Source organism: Myotis yumanensis, unplaced genomic scaffold, assembly GCF_028538775.1.
Source record: "Myotis yumanensis isolate MYYU_CA2020_CCGP unplaced genomic scaffold, mMyoYum1.0.hap1 SCAF_10, whole genome shotgun sequence".
Lineage (NCBI taxonomy): Eukaryota > Metazoa > Chordata > Mammalia > Chiroptera > Vespertilionidae > Myotis > Myotis yumanensis.
In genome coordinates, this window is record NW_027223761.1 from 24,055,302 (window position 1) to 24,071,076 (window position 15,775).

General features: G+C 35.5%; 1 protein-coding gene across 1 annotated transcript in view; it reads left to right on the forward strand.

Annotated features, from left to right (window-relative positions):
- The first annotated feature begins 238 nt into the window (after window positions 1-238).
- KIF18A (kinesin family member 18A) overlaps window positions 239-15,775 on the forward strand; it is an 80,450-nt gene continuing 64,913 nt past the window's right edge. Inside the window, exons 1-6 of the mRNA XM_070426621.1 lie at window positions 239-383; window positions 793-899; window positions 9,241-9,605; window positions 11,847-12,004; window positions 14,825-14,929; window positions 15,374-15,484. Of these exons, the coding sequence (XP_070282722.1) occupies window positions 9,281-9,605; window positions 11,847-12,004; window positions 14,825-14,929; window positions 15,374-15,484 (699 nt within the window). The 5' untranslated portion in view covers window positions 239-383; window positions 793-899; window positions 9,241-9,280. The remainder of the gene's footprint in view (window positions 384-792; window positions 900-9,240; window positions 9,606-11,846; window positions 12,005-14,824; window positions 14,930-15,373; window positions 15,485-15,775) is intronic.

Consider the following 15,775-nt stretch of genomic DNA (forward strand, 5'->3'; position numbering starts at 1 on the left):
CGGCCACCGCCTCCGGAAACAGCCGCGTGCGTTGCCGAGGAGACGCGAGTCAAGGCAGCTTCCGCTGAGTCGCGCGGCTGAGGCTTTTGGAGCCCAGCGGCAGCGCGCCGCTGCAGCGCGCCGCGGCAACGTCCGACGTGATGGCGTCACGAAGACGGCAGCCAATGAAACGGGGCGCTGAGGAAGCTGGCTTGGGTTTGAATCTCTAGGTTGAGTTTGAGTCGCCGGGAGGCTGATGTGGAAGTGAAGAGTTGCGGGATCCTTTTTTGGGGCTGGATGCGAGGGAGAGGAACTCTAGAGAAAGCTGTTCTCGGGACGCGCTCTTCGATGACCTGTCTTGCTGGACGCGGAAGGGTCCCGCCGCCTCACACGTGGAAGACCAGGTGGGCTGGCTTATTGATCATTTGGTGTTTTACAAACAGGGAAGCGTTGAATGGAGGGTGAGGGTGAGGGCGGGGGTGGTTAGGATCCCTGGGGAGAAAGCTAAAGGAAGAGGAAACTGGAGAACCCCCAAGCGCCTGGCTCTGTGTGATCGGAAGCCCACGACTGCTCCGCAGGAAGGGCTGGGATCTCCTGCCTTAAATTCCGAGGAAGTCCAAGTTTTAAAGGGCATCCTGGCCCCTTTCCCAGACTTCGGCAGAGCACTTTCTGCCCAGCACTTTGACAGTGTAAAGTGATCTCCGCACCCCAAATTCAGAGTGTTTTGTGTCAGACACAGATGTGAAAGTGACTGGGCATCCCTGTCAAATGAGGAACCTTGGTTTCCTAATGTATAAACTTTTTTCCCGTGAGGTTCTGCAGTTAGACGGGCAAAAGTCAATGGAGACCCTGCCTGGAGGCCTGAGCATCAAGATTAGACCTGCCAGCACTGCCTAACGGATTGCTGAGGATCAGATGAGGTATGGAAGAGATCAGACTGCTTGGCAAGTTGCAAATGAAAGGGACATGGAGCTCTGAGAATCGGCCCTTCTAACGTCTGTGCTTAGTTTCTGCAAGACTCCTTTAGGCACTCAATTACATAGAGGTCAAAGCTGACCACGGTTTAGGAGATTGGACCTGACGTGAATAATTTTGCTGCATAATCTGTAACTTAGGTTAACTATTAACAATCAGGTAGAATGTGTTGGGCATTCTACAGGTTTTAGTTGGTAGTGTTATTCCGCCACCTTGAATTTTGGGAGGTATACTAGTAAATGAACTTTGGTGCTAGAGAATATAAGATTCAAAGACTACATAGGGCTTGTTATGTAAGTTTCTGTTATTTTGTAATAATTGTATTTCAGTACAAAGATTATCTGCCTTTAACTGTAGTGATTAATGTCTCTTCTGTTTTTGAACAAGTACTTAGAAGTACATGAAATTTTCGTTTTAAAAAAGTGCCTCTTGTCCCACTAAAAATATACCCTGAATCGATGAAGGTACACATGAAATTATTTTTATGCTGTCAACTCTATAAAAACTAGGAGGGAAAAAATAGCCCAGATGTCAGTGCCACCCTTCCCTGCATGTGAAATTGGTTCCCTGATGCATGTAAGTTAGTAGAAGCAGTGGTTCTAACACTAAAGTTATTTCCAAAAAGAGGTTTAAGTTGCCTAGAGACAATAAATAATAGTGTGGAAGATAATTCCTGGTCTTAAAAACTGTTTGTTGAATCTGAATCTAATTCAGGTTTGAGTTAACTCTATCATTCCACATTCAAGATGATTCATGCAACGTTTCTGTTTCATTGTTTGAAAGCATTCTGTTCCGATTCCAGTAGAGCATTGTTGTTCAGAACATTGACTTTGGATTTGGATCTGGATCCACATTCTGACTCCTCACTTACTAGCTATGTCATCTTGGCAGAATTACTTATTCTAAAACTAGGTCTCTGTTTTTTGTAAAATGGAGACAATAATAGAATCTACCTTATATATGATTATTTTAAGGATTGAATGAGATAGTGAATGTCAAATGTTTACCATAATGCCTGATATATATACAGTGTTTTCAAATAATAGTCATTGTTGTTTATGATTACTAAATATCACTGTGTAGACCTAATCCAAGAGTTCTCAATTCATGGTATATTTGGAGAGAATAGAAACTGTGATAATCCAACAAGCACAGAGAAAGCATAAACTTTGTTTTATTTCAACATGTATGCAAGAGCTCCTGTACTACCCTGAGGTTTCTATCAAAAGTAGGCAAATATATATTTTTTAAACTTCTGTAAGAAAGTTTGTGTATTATGTATTGATATCAGGAAGAATGGCAATTAAATTCTTGAGTTTTAGATTTAGTTAGTCTGTGTTCAAATCCCATGTCTTGTGCTTCCAATAGTGTGACTTTTGCCAGTTAACGTAATTTCTCCCTAACTAGTTTTTTTCCTGTGTAAGATTGGAATGTTAATAATATACCTATATCATAGGATTGTTGTGGGGATTAAATGAGAAGCATGTAAATTGCTTAGAATGTCTGTCTGTAGAATATGAGCTCAATAGAAAGTATTTCATAAATAGAACTTGTTATTAAAGGATAGTTGTCTTTAAGGTAAACTTAATAATTTTTGTTTTGTTTTGTTTTTGAAATTTTGCATTTAAAATTCAAACAGCAAAAAAGAATATAAAGTAGAAAGCAAGCCTGCCTTTCATCCAGACCTTTATATTTCCTCACCATGGGGCAGCTGGCATTATCAATTTCTGTGTTCTCTCCCTCAGAGTCCATGCATACACAAACAGTATGCAACTTTTAAACATACAAATGATTGTGTGCCGAGTCCACTATTCTGCACTTGTTTTTTGGCACATGTATCAGTAAAAAACTGCATTCGTTTATTTTTCGTTTATTCAATAAGTATGTATTGAGAATCCTAAATATTTGACAAGCCCTGTTCTAGGGTCTGGAGTACAAATGAAGACCATACTCTCACAGTGTTGACATTCTAGAGAGGAAACAATAAGTATGTAATCAAATAAAACATCTATTTTCCAGTTAGTCTAGAATAGATGCTAAGAAAATAAATAAAGTAGGTAAGAGATTGATGAGGCAAGGGCAGAAATACTATTTTGAATGGGATCTTGAGGGAAAGCTTCTGTAAAGTGCCATTTGAATAGAGAGAGATCTAAATGATGAACTGAGGGGTTAAGATTTGCAGATATTTAAAGGTAGAGCCTTCCAGGCAAAGAGAAGAGAAAGTGTGAAGGCAATGAAGACTGGACAAGACTGGAATTTTTTTTAGGGACACTAAGGACAGTGTGACTGAAGCAGAGTAACCAAGGAAGAGAACATTTGAAGAAACGGTCTAAGTAGACAGGTGTAGAACCTACAGGACATGCTAAAGAGTACATTTTATTCTTATGTTGGGAAGTCATCGAAGAATTTAGAGCAGGGATAATGACATAAGATTCATAAAGTAATCTTACTGCTTTTGAAGAAAGCATCAGTACATACAGTCAATGAACTAAAAATATTATTGTATTTATGTATAATTGGGGGTGAATCTTTTAACTTAATTGGCTTATACTTTACCTAGAGTGAATGGTAGTTAGATAAAGTTAAGGATTGCCCGTTCAACCCAATTTATATTATCTTGCAATTATTGAAGAGAATTAGTTTTTAACACCACTTCATTAAATATAGCAGAGAAATGAGCTGTTCCATGTAAGTGAAACTCCCAGAAAATTGAATGTTACCCTTGTCAAGTGACATTTTAAGCTCTCTCACTGATTAGCATGAAACATTATCTCATTTTCCTGATTTTGTATGAAAAGAAATTTGGCACATTTTTTTAAATTTGTGCCTCAGGGTCCTCATTGTAATTGCCTGTTATTGCCAATCATTGTACCCTACTGTAATATGTTCATTCTGTTAGAGAAATATATTGTATGTTTGTCTCTAAATGGGTAAATTGCTTTCTTAGATTCTGTGTCTATTTATTTATGTGTCTAGGTTCAGTACAAGAAGTTAGGGATATAAAAATTAAAAAAAATACACCTTCATTAGCTGTTATATCTTGTCATATGCAATAATTATAAAACTTTAGAGCTAGAAAAAGGACCTTAGATATATAGTGCAACCTTATTTTATAGATTGGGAACAAAAAGCCCCTTCATTAGCTCCTTTTTACTCTTTTATATTCTTTTCTCTCTAGACTAGACAAATACCTTTCTTCTGTATGAACAAGGGTATTGGAAGTGTTTCCCTTAATGTTTTAGTTCCAACAACGAAATCCCATCAGCTTGCTCTTTTGATTCTATTCAATCAATATCACTTAGTAAATATGACAAAATTGAACTGTCATTTGAAAAGTATTTTGGAATCAACAGATTATTGTCAGATAACAATATTTATTCTTTTGCCAATTAATAAACATGGTTAAGGAATTTGCTTTCTTATGTGCCTTATTCAGAATCAACTAGATCTCCATCTCTTGTACTTAGCCATGTTAGAAAAGAAAGCAGGCATCATGTATTAGTATAAGAGCAACCTCATCAATCCCTGAAGGCATCAGTATATTTAAACATAGACACATTTTTACATTTTGGTGATTTTGTTGACTTTAGGTTATTTGTTTGTTTGTTTCTTCTAACTTTAGGTATTTTTATTATGAAAATTATATTCACTCATTTGTTTTGACAAATTAGGGTGAATATGATACTTTAAAAATTAAGATGATGCCTTTCTTAAAGTCTATAACAAGTTTAAAACAAATTTGCATTTGCCATACTTCTTAAACTATCTTTTAGGTAATAGTCAAAATTTCTCCTTGAAATGTTACTTGAATAAGATCTGTTGCCTTCTAAAATATCTTCAATAATTCCTAATTAAATTTTCAATCAAATCTAAGCTATAACCTTGTATTCAAGATCTTCTAAATCTGACCCCACCCTAATCCAGTTTTATATCTGAATGCAATCTTCTCCCTTCTCTTTTGCTGCATCAGTACTGAGCAAACAAAGGTAAATTGAGCATCTCTTTAGATGCTATAGAAAAAGTTACAATTATCTAAAACTAAACTAGAAGAAACAAAATTTAAGAAAATTGACCATGCAGCCAGTTATGTCCACTGCACAAGAGCTTATGTTTTCTACCATAAGCTCTTGAACCTGCTGCCTGAAATATTTTTGCCATAGGCACTTACTTTCTCACTCATTATTGAGTTTCAGTAAAGTCACCCCACTAGATAAGCTTCTTTCAACTGCCCTATCCTAAAATAGGAGCCCACACATACACTGCTGACCCTCTTTATCCTAGGGCCCAGAGAAATGCCTAGCACATAGAAGGCACTCAGTAAACATTTACTGAATGCATAATTAGTTTTCCTTCTTGAAATGCTTTTTTTTTTTTTTTACCTAGTTAATAATTATCCATCCCTCAGCTCTCAACTCATCACTTCCTCTAGGAAGCTTTCTAACTATATCAGTACCCCATTATACTTTTACATAGCACTTTTCACCTTCACTTTAAAACACTTGGCACAGTTAAACCTTTATCTTTTGTGTCACTGTATTGTTAATATCTGTTTCCCTCACTGCACTGTAAATTATAATAATGTTGTTAGTAGCAAACATTTGCAGTGGTATACTCTGTGTCAGACATTATTCCAAGTGCTTAATCCTCACAACAATTCTTTGAAGTAGGTATTATTAGTCCCATTTTACAAATGAGGAAACTGAGCCATAAGGCATTTAAGTAACTTGCCCACAGTTATGGCCAGTAAGTAGTAGAGCTGGAATTTTAAACTAGGCTGTCTGGCTCCAACATCTAAAAATTAACTTATTGAATTAATTAGTTAGTTAATTAGCAAGATTTACCTTCCATCCTTGAGGTTCTAAGTTCTGTTTTGAAATAATCACCTAATGTCTTATATGCTTGGTTAACCATTTCATACATGTACATATTATCTGTCATTTTTAAAAAGTTTATCAGTTAAAGTCAAAGCATTGTTGAATACTTTTAAAAGATTTAGAAATGTGTATGGAGGTTAGTTTTGGGTATCATAAGAAATGTGGGATTCTACTAGCCTTTAATAGGCAGAGGTCAGAAATGCTAAACATACTCTAATGCATGGGGCAGTTCTAAACAAGGAAGAATTATCCTACCCAAAGTGCCAGTCATAAGCTTATTGGGAATCATTAAAAAGATGGACCAGTATCTTTGGGATCAAGAGGCAGAGTGGGGACAGATAGTGAAGAGAATTGACGTTTATTGAATGCCTTAATACCTGTTATGTCCTTTAACCTTTACAACAGTATTATGAGGTAGTCTTTCTTTTACACAAATGAGAAACCTGAGACTCAGTGAGGTTAAGTAACTTGACCAAGGTCATAGAAATGAGCTATAGGTGCTTTGTGGGACTTGGCGAGACAGAAAGAGCAGAGTAGTAATTCACTTGGGACCTGACTGTTAGAATCCAAATGACCATCTTTCGTCTTTAGCATTCTATTTTTGGAGAAGGACAGAGTCCTAAAATGGGAGTGCTGTGTCCACTGTCTTCTGCTTTTAGATTGCTTTTGGCCTTATTTGAATTCTTTCCAAAAGTATATGGTTTTATGACATATTTTAGCTATCTCATTGCTGTTATTTTTCCATTAAAAAAAACACACACACACAAATGAAATTTCTTCTTTTAACCCTTCTTCCCCCTCTACCCACACCATTTCTTTGCTCACTTTTGCAGTAGTAGTTTCTAGTAGTAGTTTCTTTATTCACACTTTGAATCTTCTCCCATTCAGCCTTGTGTCCCACCATTCCCCCAAAATTGCTTTTCTCATTGGCCTCTGTTTCACTAAATCCCATGGTTACTTCTTATTAAATATTGAACACATTAGCAGTATTTAACACAATTGATCATTCCTTCCTCCTTGATTTAAAGGTCTTCCTTAAGGTCTTCAAATCTTAATGCCCTTTGAAGCTTTAAAAACTTCTAAAAGCTTCAAATGGCATTAAGACTCTGAGGATAGCTTTACTTTTTTAAAATTATTATTGATTAAGGTATTATATATGTGTCTTTATCCCCCTATTGCCCCTCCATCCCACCCCACTCATGCCCTCACCCCCCTGGTGTCTGTGTCCATTGGTAGGCTATATGCATGCATACAAGTCCTTTGGTTGATCTCTCCCTCTTTTCCCCACCCTCCCCTACCTTCCCTCTGAGGTTTGAAGGTCTGATTGATGCAGCTTTACTTTCTTAACTTGGCTTCCCACTGCCTCAACATTTCCACCTGGGCGCCTATTAGCATTTTCAGATTTAAGATATCTAGAACTGAACTGATCTTCTGCTCCAAAACCTGCTCTACTCTCTCTTATTATCATCCCAGTTAGTGGCTATTCCATTTTTTCCCAACCCCAGGCCAAGAACTTTGGAGTTATTCTTGAATCTATTTTCTCTCATACCCCACATCTCTCTATCAGGAAATTCTATTGTCTTGACCTTTAGCATACATCCAGAACCTGACCACCACCCTGTTCTGAGTTACAACATCATCTCTTGTCTATATTACTACAGTTACTTAGCTAATCTGTATTCCCTATAGTATTTTATCTCCACAGCAGTGAGAGTGATTAGATTATGTCACAATGCAAAAAATGGCATGTATGTGTGAAACCATGATAAATCTCTTTACCTGAAATATTAGACCCTACCCTTACACTTAAACACTTCAGCTAAACCATATACAATTACTGGGAGGCTACCCAGAAATCTAGCTTTGATTTTTTTTTTTTTTTTTTTTTTTACAATGACTCCAGCACTATTTTAGTTTGGGTCATGGGAATGAATAGGAAAGGATCTCTCAGAATTATATCAAGGTAATGAAGGCAGAGCCTTGGCTTGTGAACTATTTTTAGTAAATGTGATCTTGGCTGCAAGCTTCTGGGCAGTGGAAATTGAAACAACTAGGCTGGTCTCTACCTGTGTCTCAGAGACCCATTGGGTTAAAAATAATTCCAAGGATATATCAATTAGCAAGCCCAGATATGAAGGTGATGGAGATGGTGTATACCCATGCTTTATTCAGGGATCCTAGCTCTGAATATAGATCCTAGTCACTGTTCTATAATGATGTGAATTTAGAGTACATTAATGATTGCAGGTGTAAAAAAATAAGTTTAAAACACACACACACACACAATCTATTAGGAGATAGTAAGCACTTTGGAAAAAAATAAAGCAGGATAAGAGTGATTAGGAATTAGGTTGGCAATTTTAATGAGGTTAGGAGAGCAGCAATAGAGCAAGTACTTGAAAGAAGTGAAGGAATTAGTTATGTTCTTGGCAAAAGAGAGAATGGCTAATAGAAAGACCTATGGGGTGCTTGGTATGTTAGCTGGAATAGAGTGAGCAACAAAACAAGGTGAAAAATGTAGGCCATTAATGAACTTAACTTGTACTCTGAATAAGATGAAGAACTGTTGGAAGATTTTGAACCAAGGAGTTAAATAAACAAATGTGTGCATACATGCACAAACACACATTTGACCTTTGAACAAAGCAGAGGTTTGGGGCACTGTCCCCCACCCGCCGCCCCCCCATGCCTTTCAAAATTTGCACATAACTTTTTTCCTTTTTAAAGTTAATTTATTGGGGTAACTTGGTTAATAAGTTTATATAGGTTTCAAGTGTACAGTTCTGAGACACATAATCCTTATATTGCATTATGTGCCCACCTCCCAAAGTCAAATCTTCTGTCACTATATATTTGACCCCCTTTACCTTTTACTTTACCCCAGCCCATCCCTTCCCTCTGGTAACCACCATATTGTTGTCTGTGTCTGTGAGTTTTTCTTTGTTTTTCTTGTTTGTTCATTGGTTGCTTTCAGTTTTATGTTCCACATATGAGTAAAAGCATATGGTTCCTAACTTCTGTCTGACTTATTTTGCATGTAACTTTTGACTCTCCCAAAACTTTACTAATAGCCCACTGTTGACTAGAAATCTTACCAATAATATAAACGGTCAATTAACACATATTTTGTATGCATTATGTACTATATTCTTATAATAAAGTAAGATAAAAAATGTTATTAAGAAAATCACAAGGAAGAGAAAATGCATTTACAGTATTTATTTTTAAAAACCTGAAAAGAAGTGAACCCACACAGTATAAACCCATGTTGTTCAACAGGCAACTCTCTATATATTTCCAGTATCATTTACCAGGTGAGTGGAGCAGCCTTAAAATCTTTTTTCAATGAATACTACATGCCAGTCATTTTGCAAGCGTGTAGAACTAATATTATGTTTCTTTTTAATTTTAGGTATTTAGGTGTTCATATAAACGAATCAAGATAACCAACCATGTCTGTCACTGAGGAAGACCTGTGTCACCACATGAAAGTAGTTGTTCGTGTGCGTCCTGAGAACACAAAGGAAAAGGCAGCTGGATTCCATAAAGTGGCCCATGTTGTGGATAAGCATATTCTAGTTTTTGATCCCAAACAACAAGAAATCAGTTTTTTCCGCGGAAAGAAATCTGGAAATCGAGATATTACAAAGAAACAAAATAAGGATCTTAAGTTTGTATTTGATGCTGTTTTTGATGAAACTTCAACTCAATTAGAAGTTTTTGAACACACTACTAAGCCAATTCTTCGGAGTTTTTTGAATGGATATAATTGCACAGGTAATTACTTCAGTTGGGGTTTAATTTTCCTGTCTGATTTTAGTTTTTACATTAGAAGAAACATCTACTTGGCCTTTTCCTCTAAATACCAATTTTAAGGTGCATGTTTGCTAAAATTATTGAATTCAGGAGACTTTCATTGTAAATGCAAACTTTATTGAAATTTAGTCATCATATATAACGTATATCATTTGTGAAACTTTCTCTTTCACGGTCTTGCTATGGTCCCTATAGACAATCATCCTTTCAATTTGTTATTAAACCACAGGCTTCTTATAATTGATGCCAGATTTCTCACAGTTTGTGTTTATAGTAGTTTCACTGCTTACCCCTTATAACTATCTATCCCTGTGGAATAGTCAGACATTTTTTTGAACACTTGGCATTTTCTTTATAGCACCTTTTTTTTTTTTACAATATCTTGAAGTAAAAATGTTAAAAGCCCATGTTAATTGGATTTCAAGTGCTTTGTTAGCATATCTTCAGCCAAAAAATAATGTCTAGTGCCCTTGATAGACCTATAATAATTTTCCTTTCAAAATGGCCATCTTGATTTCCTAGAAAGAGATATGTCCAATAGGCCAGCTATTTCTCTATGCTTACAGGGCACTTAATACCACTATTCATATCATACTTTTGGAATTACCACAGTTTATGGCATTTTCTTTAAGATGCCCCAAAACTATAACATAATTTACTGTCTCTCACTGACTCATTCAGTTTTATTACAGAAGACTTATCCTCTTGGTCCAGCAAGAAAGGAATGTGGTTTATTGATTATATTGCTATGATTCTGAATTTTAGCATATATTCTTTTCTTCATTCATGGAATTCCATATTGTCTCTAGAGATTTTTGATTTTTTTGACATCAAATAAACAAAAATCTACCAACTGAATCTTTGGTTTCTTCTTGGCTTTAACTTTATATTCTTATCTAGCTATCTTAAGACTTCTTGATATACTATGGTCTTACATAAAATAGAACAAAATGAAACATACATCACTTTAATTCATTCTTCTGAAAAGTACTTTTGTAGTTTAACATTTAGCTTAGCAGAGAAATTTAACTTATAAAAATATTCTCACCAGTAATAATATGAGGAATTATTGCCTTAACTCAATCTTATGGTGGGTATTTGCCATATGTGGACTTTTTTTGCATTAATATTGTGATGGTATTTGACATATGTGAACTTTTGGTTTTGCATTAATATTGTGATGGGTATTTGCCATATGTGGACTTTTTCTTGCATTTGAAAAAAACATCACTTTTATGTGTTACTGGATAGAATCTTGAAAACCAAGTAATTTGCGTAAGACAACATCATTTTTTTGTTGTTTTAAATTTTAAAATGAATTTTATAAATGATTTCAATCTAGAACTCATTCACTCAGCCAACTTGTATCGAATACCTGCTTTGTGCCAGGTGGCTTGTTAAGTATGAAGGATATCGGGCCTCTGCCTTGGCAGAACTCAGAGTTGGAAATACACTGTGATATGTGCTGGAATAGAAAGTTGTGTGGCATATACTGAGGGCTCAAATAAGGGAGTAGACGTTTCTGCCTAGGACTGTCGGGGAAGGCACAGGAAAGTGACATTTGTGCTGAATATTTAGAACAGATGAAAGTTTTCTAGTTGGATTAAATAGAGGAACTTTCCAGGACAAAGGCAGTGGAGTAGAAAGAGAGCAGCACTTGAGGAGAACTTCAAATAATCTAGTGTACCTAGACCACAGCAAGGGAGAAATAGGCTAGAGCGGTAACCAGACACCCTCTCTTAGAATGCCTAATAGTATTCCAAGGTGAAGAATTTGAATTTCCTCCTGTAGGACTGTGGAACTATTACACAGCTTTAACATATTCAAATTTCATTTTTCATAAAAGTAACTGCACAAATTCTATGGGATGGAAGAAGATTGAGACTAATAGGGAGACATAATTGATTACTTAAAATGTATAAGTTTGCTGTAGAAGATTGAGAACAAGTGTTGGGGTCGGGGAGAGGGGAGCCAGGTGGTTGGTTGGTGGTACCATTAATCAGAATAGGGAATATAGGAGTAAGAGTCCATTTTTGCGAACATTGCAGGTTTTAAGGATAAGACTATAAATTAATTTTGTGTCTATCTGTTGGTTTAAAGTTACTGTTGAGCATATCCAGATGGAACTATCCACTAGACAGGGGCTATAGTAATGGTATATGTCATAACAGAGCGCTTTGATCCCTTTTCATAAAAACCCAGTACTTGCATATGGTGCCACTGGAGCTGGGAAGACCCACACGATGCTAGGATCAGCTACTGAACCTGGAGTGATGTATCTGACCTTGTTAGACCTTTATAAATCCATGGATGAGATTAAAGAAGAGAAAATATGTAGTACCGCAGTTTCTTATCTGGAGGTAAGTTGGCAATAGCATTCTTTAGATTAATCAATAGTATTGAGAACTCTTTCTTTAAGAAGTTCCATGGTCCATTTAAATTATTCTGTCATATAGGAATTTTCTCATGAATATATAACACCATTTTTAAGTGCCTGTGATGCATCTTTCTCTTTTTCCCGTATTTTATTTGGCATATCTGACTTGCATGAAAGTAGCAAGATTAGTACAAAAAACTTCCAGATACCCTTCACCCAGATTCCCCATATTGTTAACATTTGACCACCTTTGTTTTCTCTCTCTTTATGTGTGTGTAGCTGTTTCTTTTTTCTAAACTGCTGAAGTTACAGACTTCTAGAAGTTTCCTTAAATAACCACTGAAGAGTTATCAGGAAATTAATAATGATATACTGTTACCTAATCCATAGACCTTAATAAGAGTTTGCTATTGATTCTAATAATGCCCTTTATTAGAAAAGAAAATCTAAGATCCTTAGTTGCATTCAGTTGTCCTAACTCTTTAGTCTCCTTAATCTGGATTTTTTTTTATGCTTTTGCTGTCATAAAACTCTTAGTTTGGTTTGTCACAATTAGATTTGGGTTATGCACTGGCAGAAATACCACACAAGTGACTTTGTGTTCTTATGACATCATCTCAAGAGGCTTATGTGTTTAGTTAGTCCCATTACTAGCTATGTTAACTTTGATCAATTTCATCATGCTGGTGTCTGCAAAGTTTCTGCATTGTCAAGACTACTTTAACTTTTGTAATTAAAAAGTACCTTGTAGGGAGAATATGTAAATACCTTCTTACTCAAACTTTCATCCACTGATGATTCATGCTTGAGTCAATTATTATGATGTTAGATGATTATGATTTTAAATTCCTTCATTTCTTCTACATTTATTCATTGGCTGTCTACTGTAAAGAGAGCTTCTCTTTCCTTTATTGTATCGGTGTGAACTCATCAAATTGTTAACATAATTCAATAGTTTATAACCTCTTTCTGTAATTATTTATATGCTGAAATTGTGCCAATCAAGGCTCTTTTGTGCTGTCTCCTAGGTCCTTCTGACATGCCCCATCATTTCTGTAGGCCACCTATCCTTCTACTAATAGCTGACATTCATAACTAACACATCATAACTAAGTGCCAGGCATTCTAACTTTGAATTTAGATAGTGTTTCAGAAACCAGTACAGAAACATAAATTCCTGATTTTACTGCCTATTCATTTGTGGTGTCAGAAAAAATTCTACTCGTTACAGCTCTTTTATTGATACCTTATAATTAAGCTCCTACATTTCAAAAATTCATTAAGATTATGTATGTTGCTAAAAATTTTCATCTTAGTCTATAGGACTTGAAGATAAAAGAGAAATAAAACTCACTTCTGATAGTTAAGTATGGAAAACAATTGTTCTGAACATAATTAGAAAAGAGCATGGCAGTATTGGTTATTTCTTTTTTAGATCCCTTCATAACTGGGAGAATTTTAAAGTTTTTTTTAATGTTTTTAATCATTTTTTCTTTCTTTTAATCTACTTTCATTTTATTGGGAAGGCAATGTCTAATCTAATGGTTTTCCTCTTGGGCTGTATACCAGAATTGGCTATGGAGCTTTTTAAAAATAGCCATGCCTGGACCTCACCCCCTGGACATTTTAATTTAATAGGTCTGGATTGTGGCCGAGGCATCTATGTTTTTAAAAAGCTCCCAGGTGGTTCTGAAGCATAGACTAGCTTGAGAATGATTGTTCTAATTGCGTTTTTTCTATGATTTAAGTGGGTAAGGGAAAGCACTAGAAAAGTGACTGCTACTTCAGAAAAATAAGAGCCAAAAATGTAGCTCTTGAATATTTTACTACTTTAAAGAGTTTATTACATTTAAAAATGGTTATCATTCATTGTTAAAAATTTTACTAGCAATGAATTGTCACTATGGTCTATTTCTAAGAACATGGAAATATCAGTGGTAGTTGACATTAGGTAGGAACTAGAAAACTTAGTACCATTAGTAAATTCATAAAATTGGGTCAATAAAATTATTTATATGCATTACTTAAAAAGATAAAAATTACTAAAAAAAAAATATATATACCAGAGACATAAAGTACAGATGTGTATTCAATACCATGTAGTAGAGTGAGGATATTTGGCCTTCAGTCTCCTCTGCTGTTACCTTCGTGGACATGGACAAATCGCTTAACCTTTTAGGGTCTTAGTTCCTTCATTATTCAAATGGGGGTAGGGGTTTCCATTATGGAATTATCATAAAAATTGCATGTTAAATTAATATAATTGAAGGATAAATGGAATAAAACACTATCCATCCTTTAGTATGAGTTTTCTTTAACTTTTGAGCTGTAAAATTTTTAAAAGTTTGGTCTACTTGGGCATCATGAAATAATAAATGTCTTCAGTGAGAACCATGCCACCTCCATATAACTTACATTTCATATCCACTAGAATTTCCCAAGACCATGTGTCCTGTATATTTCCAGGAAATTGGTAAAGGCAATTCCAGCAATCTTATTTCTCTTTCACTGAAATCATCAAGTTAGCAATTACGGGATGAGCATATAATGACTCCACCTTTAAATTTAAATTTCAAGCCTATTTAGTTAAACTCTATGTGGTTAAAGTCTTCTGTTTCCTCAGATGGTAGAATACTAATAGCAACATGAGATAGAAGGAATGAGATGAACTAAATGAGCTGCTATTTGTCTTTAAGATAAAATTGTAACATACACTTAAATCAGCAATGTATGCCTGTTTGTGATGTTATCACTATTGTTTTAAGATCAATGTTAAAGCAGTTATTTTTATTTTTATTTTAAGGTATATAATGAACAGATTCGTGACCTCTTAGTAAATTCAGGGCCACTTGCTGTCAGGGAAGATGCCCAAAAAGGGGTCGTTGTTCAGGGATTGACTTTACATCAGGTATGTTTATAAACTTTTCCTCTGTTCAAATAGCAAGTTTGGTTATTTAGCCATTTACTTATTCTTCATTGTGCTTGAAAAATAAGAAAAATAATGAAGTACAAACTTAAAATAAACATGGTGTATCTTCAGTTTTATTTTGTTTTCCTCGAAATAATTAAAAGAGCTTTTCTTTTAAAAATACTCTTGAACATTTATATCATGTATTACTTTCTTTAATACATTTATATTTTATCTGCTCAGAAGACAAGGCTTTATCTTTTATTCCTCATGTAACACCAATGTACAAAGCAAATGATATACAGTCAATATTTAATAGGATTTAAATTATAGAAAGCTTTTTCTCACTTTTTTTAATCTTTAAAATTCTTCTTGCTTGTTGAACATGTATTAAAAAATTTAAACTCAGATGGCTAATTTGTATATATTTTTAAACTTCTCTAGCCCAAGTCCTCAGAAGAAATTTTACACTTGTTGGATAACGGGAACAAAAACAGGACACAACATCCTACTGATATGAATGCCACATCTTCTCGTTCTCATGCTGTTTTCCAGGTAAAAAGCCACTAGACTAGTGGTCGGCAAACTGCGGCTGGCGAGCCACATGCGGCTCTTTTGCCCCTTGAGTGTGGCTCTTCCGCAAAATATCAACTTCTGCACATGGGCCACAAAGTTTCAATCGCACTGTACATGCGTCCCACACGTGGTATTTTGTGGAAGAGCCACACTCAAGGGGCCAAAGAGCCTCATGTGGCTCGCGAGCCACAGTTTGCCGACCACTGCACTAGACTATTGCTCTTAAAAGTTGAATTTAAAATAAATGAAGCCAAATTTGTGGATTGTAAT